Source organism: Drosophila suzukii, chromosome 3 (assembly GCF_043229965.1).
Source record: "Drosophila suzukii chromosome 3, CBGP_Dsuzu_IsoJpt1.0, whole genome shotgun sequence".
Taxonomy (NCBI): domain Eukaryota; kingdom Metazoa; phylum Arthropoda; class Insecta; order Diptera; family Drosophilidae; genus Drosophila; species Drosophila suzukii.
Genome location: NC_092082.1, coordinates 74412593 through 74433435, shown reverse-complemented (window position 1 = coordinate 74433435; position 20843 = coordinate 74412593). Strand labels below are relative to the sequence as shown.

General features: G+C 40.8%; 1 protein-coding gene across 1 annotated transcript; it reads left to right on the top strand.

Moving 5' to 3' along the window:
• Positions 1 to 239: 239 nt before the first annotated feature.
• On the top strand, positions 240 to 19615 carry LOC108015693 (uncharacterized). The gene is made up of 8 exons (XM_036817267.3): positions 240 to 653; positions 1226 to 1448; positions 6832 to 7477; positions 11144 to 11398; positions 12013 to 12190; positions 12405 to 12511; positions 15539 to 15616; positions 15679 to 19615. Exons 3-8 carry the CDS (start codon positions 7106 to 7108, stop codon positions 15811 to 15813), a joined length of 1125 nt encoding a protein of 374 aa, XP_036673162.3. The 5' UTR covers positions 240 to 653; positions 1226 to 1448; positions 6832 to 7105; the 3' UTR covers positions 15814 to 19615.
• The last annotated feature ends 1228 nt before the right edge of the window (positions 19616 to 20843 follow it).

Below are 20843 nucleotides of genomic sequence, written 5' to 3'. Positions count from 1 at the left end.
GCTGCCCCTGTCCCCCATCCTCCCGTTATCCTCCCGTTAGCGTTAACGCCAGCGTTAATGTTCACGGCGCGGCCTTCCTCGAGGAGTTGAGTTCAGTTCTCAGTTCTCCACTCCGCTCCGCTCCGCTCTGCTCTACCCGATTCTCAATTCTCAATTCTCGATTCTCCGGCAGCGGCAGAGGCCGTGCGGCAGTGGCAGTGGCAAAAACCCAGGCCCAGGAGGCCGTGTTTCTGCCGATGGTGCCACAGTACGCTCGCGTGCTTTGCATACTTTGGTTGCGTTTTTTACTCCGCTCCCGGTTGCACAATTGCTCGGTTGCAGTTCGCCCTTTTTGCTAGTTGTTTTTGGACGTCTCGCAGAACGCCTTCCGCCATCGGATTCAGAATCAGCCGGGCAGCAAACTGCCGCTTCTCGCGTAATTTGCCCGCCATTTTGCACCATCGCGCGTTTCCGGTTGGCGACCCTACTTCCGGTTACCGTTTTCGCGCCCGTTTTTTGCCCAGCCATTGTCCTGCAGGCGAGCTGAAAAAACAAACGCAGGCCACGGCCGGGTTTTAAGGATCCGATGCCGTAAATCAAACGACCGGCAATTGTGCGTGAGTGATCGGGCAGGCTCTACACCGAGAGAAAATTGAATAAAAAAGCTTCGATCTGTAGGTTTTCATATATCTTACTTTGCTAATAATATCAAGTTCATAGCTAAACGCCAGGGAAAAAAAACTTGGTTATGACAGCATTTGAGGCCAATTTGAAAGACATAGTAACCATTTCCAAAATATTTTAAGGTTATTAATTGTTTAAAGTAGTATGCAGTAATTGACATTGTTACTTTTTTTCTTAAGTACATAAAAAAAATGGTATTGCTCATAATAAATATGATAGATATTGAAAATATGGAGTTGATATTAATAAATATTAATGATGTTTCTCACACTTTTTCTTGCATATGTTTATAGAAGGCATTTAACCACTAACTTTGATTGTTTTTTTCGATTTCACTTAAAACATTGGGAAAAAAGTTCATAAAAAATGAAATGCTTTAAATTTTATTTAAAATTAAGTAAAAACAAAAATGTTTAAAACTAGAAAAACAAACGTTTCTTAGGATTATAAAACAAGAAATCTAGGGGTCTTTTACTTATAAGACATCATTGATATTTAAAGAATCCATCAATTGTTTAGTTATGAAACTAAATTAGTTACATCTAGTTTTTGCTCCCTGTAGAGCTTGTCCTGCGGTCGAGTCCCCAACAAGTGGGCGGAATTGGGATTATGTCCTTGCGAGCACGGGGCAGTCGGCCAATCCCCGGCAAATGAAGTGCCGCAGCATTTGATTATAGAGCGACTCCTGAACCGCCCAAGTCGCGTGTGAGTGTGCGCGAGTGTTTGCATGTCTTGAGAGTTCCGAGCAGGAAGACCGGGCTCACCTATTGATTACGGCTCACAATGTAAGTAAATTGCGGAATTACGGGGTCGATTCGTTGATTACTCAATCAGCAGTCAATGGGTTTAACTGCCGGATTTCCGCCAGGTCGAGAAGGGAATTAAGTCTGGGGGAATTGCTAATCCTGGATGGAGGTTAATGCCCGGATTCATGTCAAATTCACGGTTGTGATTCGCTTGATTGCTTAAATGGGTTGTTAATATGACATTATGGCAAGGAATTTGGAGAAGTTCAGAATATTTAGCTGAATAAAAATCTTAACAAATTATTAATTATAAATTTTGTGGTTTATTTTTGAATTCAAATATTCCTTAAAATAAATAAATAAAAATATATGCTGTTAGCGTTATGCGTAAGTAGACCTCGGGTTTTGCATACAACACCGTTGTTTTTCATAAAATTAAGCTCTAATCTAATTGTGAATTTTTAATGTTCGAATTTTTAGAATACAAACTTATGAAAAAACCAAAATCCATTTATGAGTTTCCAGACTGCAGTTACTGCCATCTTTTAGCTGCCAATGAGCTCCTATTTAGACTAATTTCCCTTCGCTACATTGAAGTTTTCTTTAATTTGAAACATTTTGCTACTTACGACGTTCTAAGTAGCACAGTTTAAGTGATGCATTTTGCAAACTTTGAGAGCTTCTTGGTTTATCCCCAGCCGACTTCACTATTTGAATGGGTTTTAGTTTTGTGCCCATTTGTTTAGCATAGAAATACTTTGAGCTGAATGGAGCTTCGGCTAGCTGCAGGCTGTCTTCATCCTTTCAGCCGGGCTAAAACCACTCCTTTTTGGGCCATCTCCGACCACAATGAAACCGCAGCGAAGCCGAAAAAAAGAAGGAAAATATGAAAGATGAGAATGCAGCTCCAGTCGGGCATTCATGCATCTGCCATTCTATTCACACTCATTCATCTCGGGATGAGCCGGTCTTAAATTTGCATAACAAGCGACAAAAGTCCCCCGAATCGTAATTATGTGCAAACAAACGGGGCAAATGAAATTTCAATTAAAAAACGAGTGCGAGCTGAGGACCAAAAAAAAAAAAAAAGTGAAATCGAAGCCGGCCATGGGTGGGGGTCTGCCCCCCCTTTTTTTTGTATGGCTTCCCGGCCACCGCAATACGCACTGTTTGCCTGGGAAAGGGAGCCATTCGAGCCGAGTTGAGTTGAGTTGCGTTGAGTTCAGTTGCGAGTCGAAGTGAATGCCGAGTGGCAAGTGCAGTGCCAGGTGCACTGACATTGGCACACGAACGAGGCTGCCCCCTGACCCCCTCGCAGCACCCCCTTTTCACCCATGGTGAACCCCCTTTCGAGTGACTGCCAGTGCAATTTTGTTGCCAACCTTGAGGACGTCGCTCTGCCGTCTGCTGAACGCCTGCTATTCCGGAGTCAAGGCTGCAAGGGGCGTCCGTGCAGAGGGGGTCCCGGCTCCATCTCGCTGTTTCCCAACGAACTTGGCTGTGGGTTGATTTCCCCTTCACACTGGGTGCCCCTGGTACTCAGGGGTATTCGGTATCCATAAGATACGAGGCTGTTCATTTGTACCTCTGGTATCGAGAAATTTGCAGAGTCAAGGATTACTTTTCATTTACCAGTCAAAAGGACAAACACATTTTTTGTAACAACAATAAAATAATACATAACAATTTGATTTTGAATCACACACAATTTTTGTCTTTTTTTTTGGAGATACTTGTATAACTCGTGATTTTGCCATGAAGAAAATCGTTAAAGCAAGACTTACATTTTATTTTGCAGTATAAAAGACAAACAAATATTAACGATAGAAACCAATATGTGTATCATAATTGAACGAATATTAGTTAAAAATAATTTAAAAATCGTATGACTTAAAATTACTTTATTCCAAAAAATAAAATATTTCTTTTATCAATGGGAACCAAACGTTAGAAAACATATATAAGAGTTTCTAAGAAAGGGACAATCACTTTTAAAATATTTAAAGAATTAATTTTTCAAAAGTAAATTATAAATTCATTTTATTTTCTTATGTACTTATTAATGTTATGGACTTGTTATTATTACTTACCAAGTTTAAAATAACTAATTCTACATTTCAAAGTGGGTTCCCTAGTCGAGCTGTAGTGAAAGCATACTTTCTTGCTTCGAATTTTAGTTGTTTTTATTTTTCCCCTTTTATTTTTTTGAGCCAACAATGTCAACATGGCAGTCAGCCAGAAAAGCTCCGGCTCTGCTTTTTCCACTTCCTGCCCCTCAACGTGGAAATAATCAGTGTGCGCCTTTTTGTGTGCATTGTTGCTGGCAGGGGGGTGTTAAGGGGGTGGCATGGGTTAAGGGGGCCGGTTGCAGCGCTCAGTTGCCATTGCAGTTAATTGAAAATACTAAATTTCCACTGTCTAGACGGCAAATTATATGACAATTGTTAGAGCGCGCATGTTTGGCTTTCATATTAAAATTAATTACTCCGGCTGAAATTTTGCATTTTGCATAAAAATTTGTGTGAAAGCCATAAACAATGGGGCCATTGTCGTCCAGGTTTATGTGGTGTATTTATCTGGGCATGTGAGTGTTGTTTCTGTTTAATTTCAGCACAGTGGGCCCTAAAATGGGCAAAGGAGTTGCATTTAATCCCCTTGGAAAGTCTAGAGTTTCATAATTGGAGAGCTAAGGCGATAATCGATGGTGATAATTAGAGAAAGCGCGTTGCATTTGCGAATTTTCACACGGTTCAGGGGCCACAAACTGCTCATAATTATGCCAAAGGATGTCTCAGTTCAGGAAATTGCAAATTACAAACGGAAAACGTGGGCTGGCCGAACACCTTTGATCACAAATTTCACCTCACTGCACACAAACAATTATTTGGCACTTAATAAACAATGAAATTGAAAATTTAAGACGCTTATCGTAGTCAGTTTGCGGCATATGCAAATTTCTGTCCAGCTTTCATGTAATTACACTCGACCCGTAGCATCTTATATATGACATTTTCTGCATATATATATATATGGAAGAATATGCCTTATGTACGGACTGCCACTGACATTCATTAACCGAGGATTGCAACCTTTTTGGGCCGGAAAGGGGTTTGTTCGGCTAGCTCGTAAATAAACTTTGGCAAGCTGTTTGCAACGGCTGCGTATGCAAAACATCTTCAAAATTGACTTTACTGATTTTGCCTTTTGCATTTTATTATGTGTTTATTATGCTAACAATGTGCCGAAAGTTTTCCGGGGGGCTGGGATGAGAGCAGGGGGCATGTGGTTAAATATTTGCAGCTGCAGCAGCTCAGAGGCGTCGGCAAGGGGGCTAGAACAGCTCTGCTAAGGCTCTTCATAACTGAATTACAGATTTGCAATTTTATCCTTAAGAAAGCTATCTTATATCTCCAGTAAACTGAAATATTTAAATGAAAGAAAGCTACAGGCAACATAAAAAGTTCACTGAAGCACCTCACATTTCTTAAAGTTTTATTAAAATCATAATTTAATAGGGTTTATTTTTCAATAAATTTTAAATAATTTTATATATTCATTTATAAAGGGATAATCTAGCCATTGCTTTAAGTAATAACGTTGGAAAAGCATTTTTAAATAAGATAAAAATGAATCTAATAAAATAGAGCTTAAAGATATTTTCAAGGAACAACACTCAAGGGCAAGTTAAAATGCTTTGACTGCCTCGTTTTGATTTTCTTTGAAGCCTCGCCCCTTTTGCTTCCCTTATCAATTCATATCTTAAATCATTTCAATATTAAAATAGCTATGAATTGCCTGGGCTATCGGATTCCTCCTGCTCAAGTTCCATCATGACCCTTCCAGCTATCTGGGGCCTTTCATCTGCTAAAAGCCTCATCACTTTCATCCCCTCGGCCGGAGGTCACTCATACGCCCCATTGTCCGGCATTCAGGCATCTTGTCTAGCATGTGTTTATCAATATGAAAGGTATGCGAAGCCAAGTCAAGCTCAGTCAATTAGTTGTCTCTCACTTTGGGCCCGAAGTTCTTGTACATAAATCCACGGGCTAGATGTGATTTGGGAAATGGTTGGCTGGCAATGGGAGACTAAGACCGAGCCACTTCAATCTAGCACACTCAATGACAGCTGCAGCTGCCTGTGTGAGCAAACTGTAGCCACATTATTTTCATTATGCCATTGTCTGCCTCCTTGGACCACACTTTTCGGGCCAGATGTAGAGATGTAGACGGTTTGGCCACCTGACGGAGGAAACGGCTGGACAATATTTCTGCTGCCAGCAGACATTTGCATTTCATTTTTCGACAAGCAAAAATATTTTTACAACCAAATACACACACACACTCACCCGGAGACAACAAACAAGGATCGGGGTCGCTTTTGGGGGGAAAGGGCGTTGCACAAATAGTTAGATGACTTCCCTTTGTCCTTTGTCTGTGACCCGGGGGCGCAGCCATCCGGCCACGCCTCCTTCTCCACCGTGGAGATGCCCCCTATCCGTCTGCACTGGTCCATCTGTCATTTTAAGTGGCTTATTCATATGCAAGTGGCTTCCGGGGCTAAGCATATTCAAGTGTTTTAGTGGCTCGTGTACATGACCGAGCATTATCATTAAGTGCTTATAGGCAGGACTCGACCGAGGCCTCTTGGCCAATCCCACTCCCTCGTTGCGAGTGAACAATGACTGCTATTAACGCAAATTGATATGCCATGCCCCTGCCCACTCACTTTCCAGATCCAGGCACTTCCCCCCCGCTGACCTACACCTGTCAGGCGGGTTTAATGGCCACCGGAAGTTGCCGAATCCGTATTACGCATACGCACTGTCGCACTTGCCAAATGAAACCATAACTTTCGTTGCTCTCACATAGCCATAATCAATTAAAATTAATGTTTTTAGTTATATATAAATCGAATTCAGTGTTTTCGGCTTGCCATTACAGTGAGATTGTAGTAAATATCGTAATTTAAATTCAGTTTGCCTTTGCTTTTATGTTTTAAATTATAATTGAAACGAAATCATGGGTTGCAGTCTGCATTTACAGCAATTACAGCAGTACTGTAATATATATCGTAATTTAAATTCAATTTTAAAATGGTTTAAACATTAAATAGTATTTTTGTAATAATTTAGTAGAAAGGTATTACTTTTACGTAGCACAAACCATATTGCTCTTGTGCAATTTTGCATGGAAACAGTAATTCCATGATATTATGGCTGCATTTTATGTTTCCAGGCATATTTAAAATGAATGGTTTCTCTGATGTATGTTATGAACACTCAAAATATAAGGAAAAATGGAAATAAAATTAATCATGCATAAAAATATCAGTTTCCAGATATGAAAATAGTTTTCGCAATTTACCTTAATTCTTTCGTTAAATTATAAGGCATTTAAATTGATGAGCTTTCACCTTCCATAGAGTACTCCACTCCGTTGCCGCTGCTATGAAGGCAACCTCCAGCAGCAGCTGCAGCAGTGCCGCCAGCAGCTGCAACCAACCGGAGCCGCTGGCGACTGGGATTGCGTCCAGTGGTCAGTCAGTCAGTGGAGGAAGTGGAGCCAGTGCAGCCAGTGGGGCCAGCACCTCGACGAAGCCGCACCGCCTCAACAAGGTGTCCTTCGCACCGCTGGACCTTCCGTTTCCCAGCGGAGCCACGTGATACGCGAATGCGAATGCGAGTGCCGCCACCACCATGCCGCACCACAACATCGTCTGCGAGTGGCTGCGCACCATCGGACTGGCCCACTACGGCGAGAGCTTCCTGGAGAACGGCTACGATGAGCTGGAGATCTGCAAGCAGATCGGGGAGATCGACCTGGACGCAATCGGAGTGGACAATCCCTCGCACCGGGGCAAGCTGCTGAAGAGTGTGCGCATGCTGCGGGAGAAGGGCGCCGCCATTGTCTATGTCCTGATCAACGATCCCAAGGCCCTGAGCAGCAGCAACGAGATCCTGGCCTCCGACTGTGATACGCCGGTGACCATGAAGGAGTTGGAGGCGGTCATGAAACGCCACCTGGAGGCGGACGGCATCCGGCTCACCGCCCACCCGTACTCCACGCCGGTGAGTCTTTATTACATATTTCCTTTTCAGAACTGCTGGAAAGTTTGAAAAATTCAATGGAGGTTCCACACAAGTCACTAGGGTTCTAAAATCCCTTTAAAATTTGATTGTAGGTGTCTAAAAGTATGCAGTTAAATAAGAATAGTCGTCAGAATAGACTGAATTCACTGTTTTTCTGAGTCTAAATTATTTTGTTGCATACTTTTAGACACCCAAGAAAAATATTTTTTAAAGTGATTTCTAAGGCACAAAAAATATTATATTATATTTTATTTATAATCTTTATTTTCTACCTTTAAAACCATAGTTGGCAGTAGCAACAGTGCGGGAGGCCCGTTGTGTAAACATTTTTTCTGCCGGAGCTCTGCCGACACACACAACTGGCGAACAGTGCTTTAAACAAACCAGTTTTTCCTTTATATATACTATTATTTGGTTGTTATTTAATGATTTTGTTAAGGTATCAGTCCTGCTTCGGCCAACTATTCCAACCAAGTGTGGCGAGCAACCAGCCAGCGATTGCTCTTATCTATGGTCATTTTGTTTAGGGCTATGGCAATTTGCATGCTTTTCTCTCAGGGGCGTGGCAAAGTGGGTTGCAGTGGGCGGGCCCAGGATGCAAATGCAACGTGTGACAGTCGTTTGGGGAACCAGTGCTGTGTGCGCTCTAATGTGAAATTAACACGATTTTAATTTAGTTAAACCGAGTGGCCAACCAGCGGAGCCCCGCTGGGTCACCTCAACATTCACCATGTCCACTTCGGACCATCCTGCTACTGCTGTTCAGCTCGGTTCTGTACTGTTCTGTTTTGTTTATTTTATTATATGCATGTTGGTCCCCGGCCGGGAAATGATTTTGCATTGCGTTAATTTTGTTTATTTTGGCGCGTATTTTTTGGTCGCTGCTGCTGGCTTAGAGATAAAGCCCTGCATTGTGGTCACGCCGGGAGGAAATGGAATTGGGACGGGGAAAGGGGGCGCCATTAAATGATCGGCCGGAATTGCTGGGTCAGCAAATTGCAGGTTGTAGGAGGACCAACTCTGTTGTATCTATAAATTTGGCAACACACATAGAGGGTGAAAAAAGTGTCAAAATTATATTATACAATAAATATTCAGTTCCTACAAATAATACACTTTTTTAAGGCAGTTTTTGAGAGGTCTGTCAGCAGGGGAAACTGTTTTGACAAAAACCTATGAAAATAAAAGTGATATATATAATTGAAAGCTTGAACTCTTGTCATTGAAATTTAGTCAATACATTTTTGCTTTTTGAAAGACATCAAAAATTGTTGTATGCCAAAAAAAAGAATTCAAAGCTGGGCTTCTTTTACAAATCAATAAGCACTCTCTCCAAAAGGACACAAAAAAAATATCGTTTTCAAACATGTATGTTTTTTTTTACTTCCAATCCATTTTTCAACTAGTTTTCTAGATTGCAGGACCACTGTAACCGTGTGAAAGAAGTGCATATTGAAAGGCATTTGGCAGCCTCGTTGGCTGTGATGACTTCTGGTGGCTTTGTCCACGCTTTGTTGGCTGGCTGTTCATATCTGAAAACGTGTCACTGGTTCAGGGCCGCCTACGTTCCGCCAAAGAAATGCAATCCAATGCAATGCAAATAGATGCAAAGCCATCTCCATTTGAAGTTATTTCCATCGGTGAGCAGTGGAGGTGAATGTGCATATGTACTTCAGCCTCGGGGGGGCGGGAAACTGTCAGTGGGCGTGGCAGGCTGGCCTATTGAGCACGCATGGAGTGCTGACAGTTTGCCAGACACTCTTCAGATGCCGATGCAGCTGCTTAATATGCAGGCCACGCAGGCCACGATCCGCAGGTTTCTGCTCCAGCTCCAGATTCTGATGCTGAATTTGTTACTCAACTGAAAAAAATGGAAACAAACCATGTCCATATTGTTAATAAATATTTAGTTAAGTTCTTTTATTGTTCTTATTAACAATCATGTTCATTATGGTTAAATTCTTATAGACAAATTGTAAAAGTTGCCATGACTTACATAAATTTATAAAATATATAGTAGCAGATAATAGCCAAAAAAAGTGCAATATTATTGCTATTTTTAAGAAAATATGAATACTTCTTAAGTCGAAATTGGGAATACAGAAAGCAGTAAGTTCTGAAAAAATTTAAAATGATTTCCACTTATGAAGTATTTTTTAGAGACCTTTTTCGATCACACAAATTTTGATAATGTAAGTTTTTCAATTTTGTAGTCCCCTTGGAAACCCTTGTAAATTATGATGTAAAGGTAGAAGTGGCTTGTCCATTACTAAAATCTAAAAACAAAAAAGAAGATATATTTGTTACCGAAAAATTAGAAATAAGTTAGGTATCTTTTATTGAGTATCTAAGCAATGTTTTTTAAAAGATGGGGTGCATTTTCTCCTGTGCATTACTACTTCAATTTCAGTTCCTGTCGAAAAGTGTTGAGACTACACCATGGCTATGTGTGAAAACTTTGTCATAGGCTGCCATCGGTTTTTGCTGCTTTGCATTTTAATTAGCGCAAGCTGGCAGTTTTTTTCTGTATAGTCCCCCCACAAGTTTATGGCTCAGTACTTGGCATAGTTTGAGCGCTAAAATGTGGTTAAATATTTACGATTGTTGTCTTTGTGGCGGTGCAAATTGAAATGCAACTTAAAGCCCGAAATGGAATTATAGCGAATGGCAGCGAAGAAAGGTGTCTGCAGAAAGCAAAGGGCGAGGGGAGCTAGAGGAGTTGGACAGGACTTGTTGGCTTCTGGCCCCCTCGACTCCCCATCGTCTGGGCCATGTTGACGCGCGGGCTCCAACTTCAACTAATTGCACTTTGCGCTGATGAGACAGACAGCCCTCTGGGTGAGTGGGTGATGGGAGGTGATGGGAGGTGCTGGGGTGCTTGGCAGGCTATATATACTACTATATAGTATCTGTGTGTCTAACTGACTGACAGCTGCAGACAAGTTGCATTTCAGCACAAATGTTTGCATGTGCATTACATGAATGCGACGCTAAATGAATTTGCCAGGCTCGAGGGGTGGCGGCTTCGGTTCAGGTTTAGTTCTCTCGAGTTGAGGATGCAGGTGCAGACATAGCTATATAGACATGGACACACAGAAGATGCAGATACGGATGCGGATGCAGAGGCGGTTGCAGATGGAGCTGCATAAAGGAGCAGGGCACGATGCTGCCGCTTCAGTGACCGCTTTGAATGTCAAACAGGGCACATTTAAGTGGCAGCCTCACGCTAATTACCGGAAGATATTAACACTTGTGCGCCTGCCCTGCTTGCTCCTTTTGACCCTGGCCTTAGGCGATTGCGGCTAAGACTTCTCGGGATCTTGGCCCTCTTCCCAAACTCCCAACTTTACAGTGCACAGAGGGAAACTTCGACCCTGTGATTAGTTGAAAGTATAAACCTAATTTATTATAATTTAAGTAGAGCACTATTAAATCGAAACATAAGTTCAACTTGTTTCTATACCATCCAAAAGATATGGTTTCTAATAGATTGATTAAGTTGTTCTAGTACATATTTATTAGATGTATTTTCTTATTATAAATATATCTTTATTTATTCTATTTAAGGAATATTTTTTCTTTATAAATAAAGTATCTTTTTCCGTTATTGTTTTATGGTAACTGAACTATTTTCTCCCCCTGCAGGAGGGCAAACGGGGCTACCTGGAGGGCCTGGCCGCCCACTACAGCAAGCAGATCAACATGCCCTACGACGACGTGCTGGACGCCATCGAGCAGGTGCGCCTGTCCAAGTGGAAGGAGCGCCACGTGCGCATCTCCACGGGGCACACCCTCACCCGCCGGATGGCCGGGCCCAGCTGCAGCGGAACGGGCCTGGTCAGCTCCTCGGTGATGCCCACCAGCCACAGCCAGCCGCTCTATGTGCCCGGCAAGTACTTGGTAAGCAGATGCTCCTGGTTCGAACCCTGACTTTTACGGCCCGAGAGGCTTTTACGACCTCCAGCTAATCAGACTCTAATTCATTTCCGTTCCGTTTCGTTTATTATGCACGCTCATGTGTGCCCTTTTATGTGTACTTGCACTGAGAGAAATTTATTGGTAAAGTGGTTTGGGGGTGCGTTAATTCAGTGATATATTTTATAGTGTCAGTAAGGTTTTCACCATAACTCTGGGTTTGAGTTAGGAACGTTTTGAATTATAGTAGATTTTGTTATAATACAATCATGAGTTTTATAATGATAATATTCATAAAGAAGGAACGAAATTCATACTAGTTTCTTATGATATAAAAATAAGTTTAAAACTATAGGTACAGGCAATTTAAAAATATAGGATTTATTATAAGAAACTAGGTCAAATTCGGCTTGCATTTTAAGATTACTATGCTAAGCTGATATCTCAGCCGTTTGAAACAGGTGTCCTTTTATAGTTATACCTAAATAGATGGTTTTGAAACCATCGAACGAACCCCTTTTTATTTTTTATCCATTATACTATAATCTTTAATCTTTTTGTAAACCATATTTAAAATGGAATTTCCCGTGCATGTGCAGCCCTCCAGCTGCCTGTCGAATCGCGAGGAGAACGAGATCTACAGCTATACGCAGAATGACTTGGCCAATCGCATGGCCCGGAATGCCATCGACTCCAAGTCGGCCCTGAATCTGAACGGGATGCAGCACAGCTATCCTGGAGCACGGACCAATTTCTTTTACGACTTTTCGGCAACAGGTGAGGAGCGGCTAAATCTGCGAAGGGGGCTTTCGGTTTGCGGTTAGAGACAGTTTGGCGGCTGTTTGGTTTTTATGGCTTTTAATTCAATTAAATTGGTTTGCGCTTAAACTTTGACTGTCTGGTTAATCAAATGAATGTCTGTTTGATTCTCGGTTTGATTGTTCGCCTCACTGCCTCGCATTTGGATCTGGATGGGAATTGGATGGGTTAGAGGGTCGCAACAAGCACAAGCAGAGGAGAACGGTCTTCGCCAGGTTTTTGCAGGGCCTTCGGCAGAGTGGAGACGAACTGAACGCCACGGAGGGAATGCAGCTGAAGGTGAGTTTGGAGGTCACAAATGGGGTGCCACTTAAAAGGCAGGTAAACCTTTTATTTGGGGACGATTCCGTGTGTGATTTTGTCATTTCCGGTTTGTAAGCCATTTTTATTGCCTGCTTTTAGGCTTGCCTTCGTATTTTTGCGGTGATGAAAACGTAAGAAAAGTTTTAGAAAATGGAAGAGCAAAGAGAAACAGAAAAATCAAACAAATAAATTTGGGAAAATCCCAAAAGTTAAAACAAAGAATTGTTTAATGGAATACTTTTAGAGGGCTACTTTTTCTTGTAATTAAAATGATTTTACAAATTTAAAGAAATGGAATAAAAAATATATTTACATAAATTTAATAATTATTTGGTGTGACAGATGGTTCTTTTTATGGCAAAACTAAAAAGGAGCTTCAATAAAATATTTGAGTTTTATTTTTCATCCGACACTTCTGTTTGGTGCCATATAGACAGTGACATTTTCATTAGTTGAGCATTTCACACCCCCTAAGCTGCTCCAGAATTATGAAAATGGAAAGAGTTTTCGCATTTCGGTCGCAGTTTAATTCCCGGCTCCTTAATTCAGGACCGGGCAGCATCCCCACCTCCGCTTCCTATCTCTCTGGAATGCCATGAAAAGTTCCATAATTTGGAGCCAACTTCAAAGCATTTCCTTGCCGCATTCAAAACAAAAACTTTTCCAAGCCCCGCGCCCGACCATCCGCTGCTACTCTGTTTAATGTCGAATTTTTGCCATGGACAAGTTCGCCGGTTTTGAGGGGGGCGGAGCACTGGGACTACTTATAAAATTAAATTAAAATATAAAAACCGCGTAAACCTACAAATAACAACGATGGCCGCAGCAACAACAACAATAGCAGCAATAACTAGGAAAGTTCGCGTTCTGGGAAAATGGAGGGGGCGGGGCGGAAAAGCCCGGGGGCGGTGGAAAACTTTATCAAGGCTAAGCCGATAAAAGGCAATTACCGTTAATTGCGTTGACTTGCGCCGGGCGAGTGGTCGAGACCAGACAATGACAACACGGCCGGAGCAAAAAGAGCAGGGCGGGATGGGAAGGGGAGTGCCAGTGGGTTTGGTGATCTCGGGGTCAGGGGACAAAGGACAGGGCAGCGCGGCAAGGACATGTGCCGGATGCAAATGGCAGACTCAGAGATATGAACTGCCAATGAGGGCGGGGGTCCTGCAAGTGCAAGTGCCAGATACAGATGGACATTCAGAGCAGGATGCGGAATGTACTTGGAAAAAGAAGGGAATATATCTATTAGAGTGACTTCTATTGAAGATAATAGATAAAAATCTGAGCTTTGTTGTATATATGGTTTGCCAAGTTAAAAATTACTTCTAATGAAGACAATAAGATTAAAAATCTGAGGTTTATTGTATTTAAGGTTCGTTAAATTTTAAATTACAAGAAATTTTTATTGAAAAATCGGATTTAATATGACTTAGAAAACTCCAACATAATTTACGTATTATCATATTTCGGCTGAAAATCTCGTCAAATATGGAGGATCCTTCCCTAATAATAAAAAAATAAAAATTATTGTAACCCAGAGAAATGATTTGTTTTAGTAAAAGTAAGTAGGAGGTACACCTAGTTTTAGAAAATGTTTATGAGTTTAATTAATTCATTTTTCCAAAATCAGGGAGGATATATTTTTATGATGACTTAAAAAATAGAAGATATTTTTGAGGTATATTAAGATAGGGTTTTTTAGTAACAGCTTTCTCTGCTGGATTTTTTTTCCAAGTGCATTGGTGTATTAAGATAGCGTTTTTTAGTAATAGCTTTCTCTTCAGGATCGTTTTTCCAAGTGCATCGAAACGGGCATTGCAAAGGACAAAAACAGGGACGAGAGCGCCAATCGCATTGTCGGGGGCGTTGTCAAGGACCTGAGGAGCACGTTCCTGGAACTCCACGTTACCTGGTCATTTGCACCTTGGCGGGTTTCGGCTTTGCTGCGGTTGTTATGCCGGATGTGAAATAAGGGACGTGGGTGGGGATCTGGTGGAGACCCCTACACACGATTGTCCTTTTGCCATTCGCATTTGTTTTTATTATTTCAGGCGTGCCAAAGTGTTTTGTTTTGTGTGTCCTCGCCGTGCACTTTTCCATTTCCACCCAATTCCCTTTTTTTTTTGGTTACTTCTGTGTCTTTTCATTTCGGTTTTTCCGTATTTTTCGGGGTCCTCCGGTCCAGAGAGAGTTTATAACTTTTCGTGTTTTACGGTTGTTGTCCGGTTTTTCTTTTGTGTGTGTGCCCGCTCCTTCGCCGGCTGTTCATTTAATATTTAAGCACAATTTGCCGCCGCCGAGGACGAGGACAAGGACCACGGCTGCAGATTGTCCACTCCGGTTCTCCACCGACTTTTGCGGTCAATTTTGAAAATGACTTGGGCTAAGCACTGGCGACAATTGTGCTCCGTGTTCCGTGCTCCGTGTTCGGGACAACTTCTTTTGTCCTCTGGCACTCATTACCTTTCTTTGGCCATTCTCCATTCTCCCCGGCTGTGCTTTCTGCCCCGGTCAAAGGTCACCCGGCGAGCGTGTGTCCCAGCAGCTCCGCCGAACGACAGCAGTGGCACTCATTATGCGGTCTGTTGCGGAAATGCTGCTCCGGGGACAGAAACATCCAGCGCTGGCCTTTCATTACACTTTCTCGGGTCGCGGCTGCCCGCCGCTTTTCATTTGACATTTCCATTTGAAGTTCTGGCTGCGGTTGTTTTGAGGTGTCGATTTGTTGGGTCTGGCTCGAGTTAATGAAGTAATCATGGGTGGGCCCCTAACTAGGAGGAATAACAGACGGGAGAAGTATAATTTATTTTACCTTGTAGGAAAAATACAAACAGCTAAGGAAACAGGTGCAAATTAATCAATACAAATAAAGAACATTTTTTTTAAATACTATGACAATATACTTTGACAATAATAGATTATAATATATATTCTATAAATATAATATTAATGTAGAACATTTTTTTTAACATGAATTATATCCTGACACTATATCCTTTGCAGACCAACGAACGTCTGAGAAACTGCAGCACGATGAAGAGACCCGAGCCTCACCAGGACTTTGAAAAGACGATACAGAGAGTAAATATTAGACTTCTGAATTCTAGAATTATACCCTAATAAACCCTTAATAATTCTTCCAGCTAAAGACACAGAAAGCGGCTCAAAAGAAGCCGGCCAGTGCCCCCCTGGAAATGGCCATCCATGAGCGGAACAAGGAGGTGGCCCACACCCATGTCAACGAGATACCGCTCAATAATTATACGAAGCATCCCTAGGATTCGGCCCTAAGCAGCGCAGCTGCTTAAAGCCCACATTCAGGATAACCGGCAATCACAAACACAAACAAAACACACACTCACTTATATAAATTGTTGAATCAATCATTGTTCTCAATCAGGTGATACACAATCTTAAGAAAGACAGAATCATAATCTAAAGGATGAGGCTAAATAGAAATGGTAATATAGCAGGCCAACGAAGCAATATCAGTGCACTCATAACTTACAAATAGGAGGAGAAATAGCCTTAGGGATAATATCTGCAAGTGTTGAGTTAAACTTACCCATAGGACTAATTGACGGACCCAACCTGATCAGCACCCGCACCCACTGTATAGTCACCTGACCATTAATGAACAGTAAGCCTAGTCTAAGCAGCACTTCACCTACCCTTTCAGCCATCACTACTGTATACTGCACAGAGAAAAAAAATCTAGATCACAAAGGAAAAACTATTAATTCATATTGATTCCCTATTTTCAGTTGAAAATTATAAATTAATTATTTCCTACAAATTTCTTTTAAATAATCGAAGAGGAGAAAGAAATTAACAGGGTTTTTGAATCCAGTTAGAGATGTCTAAAAGTATGCAACAATTTATCATAAATTGATGATAAGGCAACAAGTTTTTTTATTGCATACTTTTAGACACCTATTTTTTAGATTGAATACTAAATGCACTGAGGCAGAGACTTAAAAGGAATAACCCTTAAACCATCTTTAGATTTTAATGAGATTTTGAACCTATAAGTTCCCTTGAAAAGAACTCCTCCAACTTGAACGATTATTTTTCTCTGTGTGCGTACTCCCACCCAACCAGAATCAATCTCGAAATGCTCTTGCCCCGAAGTCTATCGGCAATTATTTGAACACCCCGAGAAAGCCGCCGCAGCAGCAGTCTGCGAATGCATCGACAACTGGCCGGGGGAATGTTGACAAAACGCAAAAATCCAACAAGCTTAACGCTAAATCAACACGCACACTCGCACACTTGCACACCGGCACACACACACACGCAGATGCCGACTGGCAAACTTGTCCTAACCGCAGACGTTGCACAGACACACGGACACACACACAGAGGGACGGACGGATACGGATGCGGATGCGGATTCGGCTCTGGCATTTCCGTTTCAACTTGGCACTGCATCGATTTTGGTCTTTGGTTTTTCGAGCTGCAGCTGCAGGCTCAATGGAACGGGTCGAAACGGGCAGAAACGAAGCGAAACCAACCTGAAGCCGAAATGGACGAAATGGCCGCTCTGCCATTTGCCTTTTTTGCATTTTAATTGCATGTTGCGCCCGAAAGTATGCAACTTGTCCAGCTCGAGCCTGTACGTGTGCGATTGTCTCTCTTTCTTGCCATGTGTGTGTGTGTTGGTAGAGCACTATAGTGATGGGAGGTCCTTATAGCACATAGCACTTATTTTCTGTCCAATTTTGCTTAACAAAATACCAGAATTTTAGTAAATTAACGTTTGTACACATATTTATAGTAATAATTAACAGTGAAATGTTCTTTTTTTTATCCTAATACACCCAAACAAAGGAATATTGACCTAAAAGATTACCATACCACATTTGTAAGTTTTAGAAAAAATGACCTTAAAAATAATTCAACTGAGTCAAGGCAATACTTACCAAAATGTAAAACTCAACTCACTTTTTAGGACATTTTTTCCAGAAGTATATATGATAAACTGCGATTTCATTGTATTTTCCCTTATCATTAAAAACGTTTTAGGATCTTTGTTTTTTGGGTGTAGTTTACTATTAAATTTTTTTTTATATTTTAAATTCAACCTTTTATAATAGCTACGTTAACTAGCATAAGTACCTTGACATATTGTTTTTTAACATAACTTCTACCTCTTTGGGGTACACCAGGATAGTCCTTTTCCCATCACTATTTTGTGACAGAGAATGCGATTTGCATTTTTGAGCCAGGCAAAGGCATTTGAAATTCGTTTTTAATTTTGTTTGCTCTCTAGCCGAAAGGCATCAAAATGGTCGATGGCCATTTGCTCGCGGTTGTCTTTGTTATACCAACCCACCACCCCCGCTCCCATTCCAATTCCAATTCCCATTCCAAAACCCCCTTGCAATACCCCCAAAAAGCTAGGGAGACATCCGGGAAAGTTCTGGCCATTTCGGTGCTGCAGCTGCGTTTATTATTAAATGTCTGCGGCGCCGCGTTGAGCTGCCAGAAAATTGAAACATTTAGCGGCTACGTGAGTGCGTTTGCCAAGGGATCTGCGGCCATTGGGAGGCCCGTTTCCGGTTCCGCCTGTCGCCGAAAGTGCAATTAGCTTAAGCACTTGCCCCAGCCAGCAGACAAAGTACCCAAAGTTTTCCGGCTTTCCAGCCAGGGCGGCCATTTAATATTTCATTTTTATTCGATTGCCTTCTCGCGTGTGTTAACGTGCAATTAACCCTGTCAGGCCTCGATGATCATTTTATTTAAATTTAATTAAATGCAGCAAGTACAGCCAACCAGCAACCAGCAACCAGCAATAGTGAAAATAGTATAGACAAACAAACAAACAAAATGCAAACAGTGAAAAAAGGTGAAATTAAATATAGGCAAAGTGAAAACAAAGCAACAAACTCTGAGCGGGCAGTCGAGTGTAAAATTGTGCGCCAGTTTAATATACATATAATTGTTTAACTACCAATACATAGGCATACATATACATACAATACATATAGCGTACCCATACAGCAGCACAGCAGTCAGTTAAATGGCCAAATACAATGAGAGCAATCGGCTGAAATTTACCAGCGACAGCAATTAAAGCGTAAACTGTAAAATACAAAGTCAAATTCAGCCTGGCATGCTAGCTTTAATTTGGATAAAAACAAATAATAAATAATAAAAATTGATTGAGCAGTGCACTCACCATAATGATAATAGCCATAGCATTTACTGCCAATCAAGCGAGAGGCATTTCGATATTGATCCCAGCCTGAGCTCTGGGTGTCCAGGACAATTAATTTATGCGTAAGCCCAATCATAATTTAAATGAGGACCCCTGGAGTGGGCCATAAATCAATGAGCACACTTAGTGACCCAATTTCGGGGAGGGGGTATAGGGATTCCGCTGCCAAATCAAGCAGCTGACAGCTTTTACTTGGCCAACAAATCACAATAAACAAAAGAAGAGAGCAGAGGTATGCCGATCTCCGGATTCCCAGGCTCTCGGCAATTAGGCTTACAGATATTTATATTTATTAATTTATTATGGATATTGATGACCAACGGTCCACATACAAATATACATCAGCAAATATACATATATATAGATACATTTAGCCACATACGAATATTTACAATAAAAGTTGATGGTCAGCCATCGACAAATTTCAATTTACATACGTAAGTGTTTAAGCAAAATGCCAAAGCATTTCAAATGCAAATGGAACAGAAACAGAATCTGAAACGACAAAAAGTACGCAAATTGATTGCCCAAATAAATAAATAAATAATATTTATGAAAATAGAGCACGCGTGAAAGCGTGTCAGAATTACCCATATAAACATAGTGAATATATTTACACACATTTGTATAGTTATATGTATACACCCCTAGAATATAAAATGTTTAAAACAAATATTTAGCGAGCGTATGCCCCAAATGTTTTGCAATTGTAATCAAAACATAAAAAAAATTGGCACAACAGTCGCAAAAAAGAGTGTAGCAAAATTTGCATACGTTATATGGAAAAATAAAATATTTTTAAAGTTCAGTTCGCATAGAAATAAAGAGTTTTCCCGAAATGTACAGCAAATTGCAGTTTTACTGGATGGGTGAGAGTGCTGCCAGCAGTCAATTTAAAAAGCATAATATATTTAAAAATGGAAGAAAATAGGTATACTTTGAATGATTTACAAAATTGTGTTCTTATTACCATTCCAATTTGTTCCTTCTTAAATTAAATTATTTTGATGACTAACTTTTGTCAACATTTTAATCTGATATGTGTCGCTCAAAATATGTTTATAGAGCTGATTCAAAAAAATCAATTAGGCTTGAGTCCAAATTTAAAGAATTTTATTTTTTAGTCAAATCTACGATTAGAAATTGTTATAAAACACATAAATGTTTCAATGACAAAGTCAAAATAGTGGCTGTTTAAATTGATAAGTTTATAAAGTTAAAAAAAAATTGTGCATTCAATTATTTTTACGAGGCTGTTTAAAGGACCAACATTTTCTGTTGGGCTGGGAATTCCAGGTGTTGGTTTCCATCAATGTCGCTGTCTTTTCACGTGCTCCTCCGTATCTTCAAGTTGCCGCTGGCGGATGATTGATGATTGCCCTAACGCTTCCTGCAAGCTGAGATTGCCACAAACCCCACCATGCTCCTTTTGGGAAAATCACAGGAAGCGAAGTAAGTCGTAGGGGTTACAAATAGTGGCTGAATATATCAGCGAGTTGAGAGGAATGGAGCTTTAAACAGATCTCATTGGTGTCTGAGAACTGAGATAAATTAGGGGAAACACGAGATGGCATATCAGTTAATGATAGTAAGTACCCACAAAGCTCCATAAAGATGTTTTATTCCGGAAGATAATGAAAGGCGGTACTTGATGAAGTCGTTTCTTTAACTGCCTAGATTAAAATATTATTGTTTTACTGCCAGCAGAACGCCAAAGTTACAAAGATACAATTATATTCCAAAGAGCTTATATGATATCATCTTTAGATTTCTTTATAGATACATTTAGATGCATCCTAACTAGTACATTGACAATAAAATATATTGTAGACCATATTTATTTCTCCCATTCTTAAAGTCACCAATTATATTGTTTTGTCTTTGTCTTTAAATATATATGTGCAAATTCCCACAGCACAAATCAGAGTGCATAGTTTGCAGATCCATCCATATCCTATTAAAACAAATGAAAGCAATTTGTGTGTAAGCTAAGGGTAAAGAGATGTATGGGTACAAAAAAAAGGAAATGCAATGCCAGGTTTCTACTCGAATATTCCCAAACAAATATGCAGGGCCTCCCCCAATCCC

Bases quoted from the DNA above. Each gene is read 5' to 3' on its own strand.
- LOC108015693 (XM_036817267.3), top strand. From the start codon at position 7,106: ATGCCGCACCACAACATCGTCTGCGAGTGGCTGCGCACCATCGGACTG. The intron at 11,399-12,012 runs GTAAGCAGATGC...GTGCATGTGCAG, and splicing joins ATGTGCCCGGCAAGTACTTG to CCCTCCAGCTGCCTGTCGAA. The intron at 12,191-12,404 runs GTGAGGAGCGGC...TGGATGGGTTAG, and splicing joins TTACGACTTTTCGGCAACAG to AGGGTCGCAACAAGCACAAG.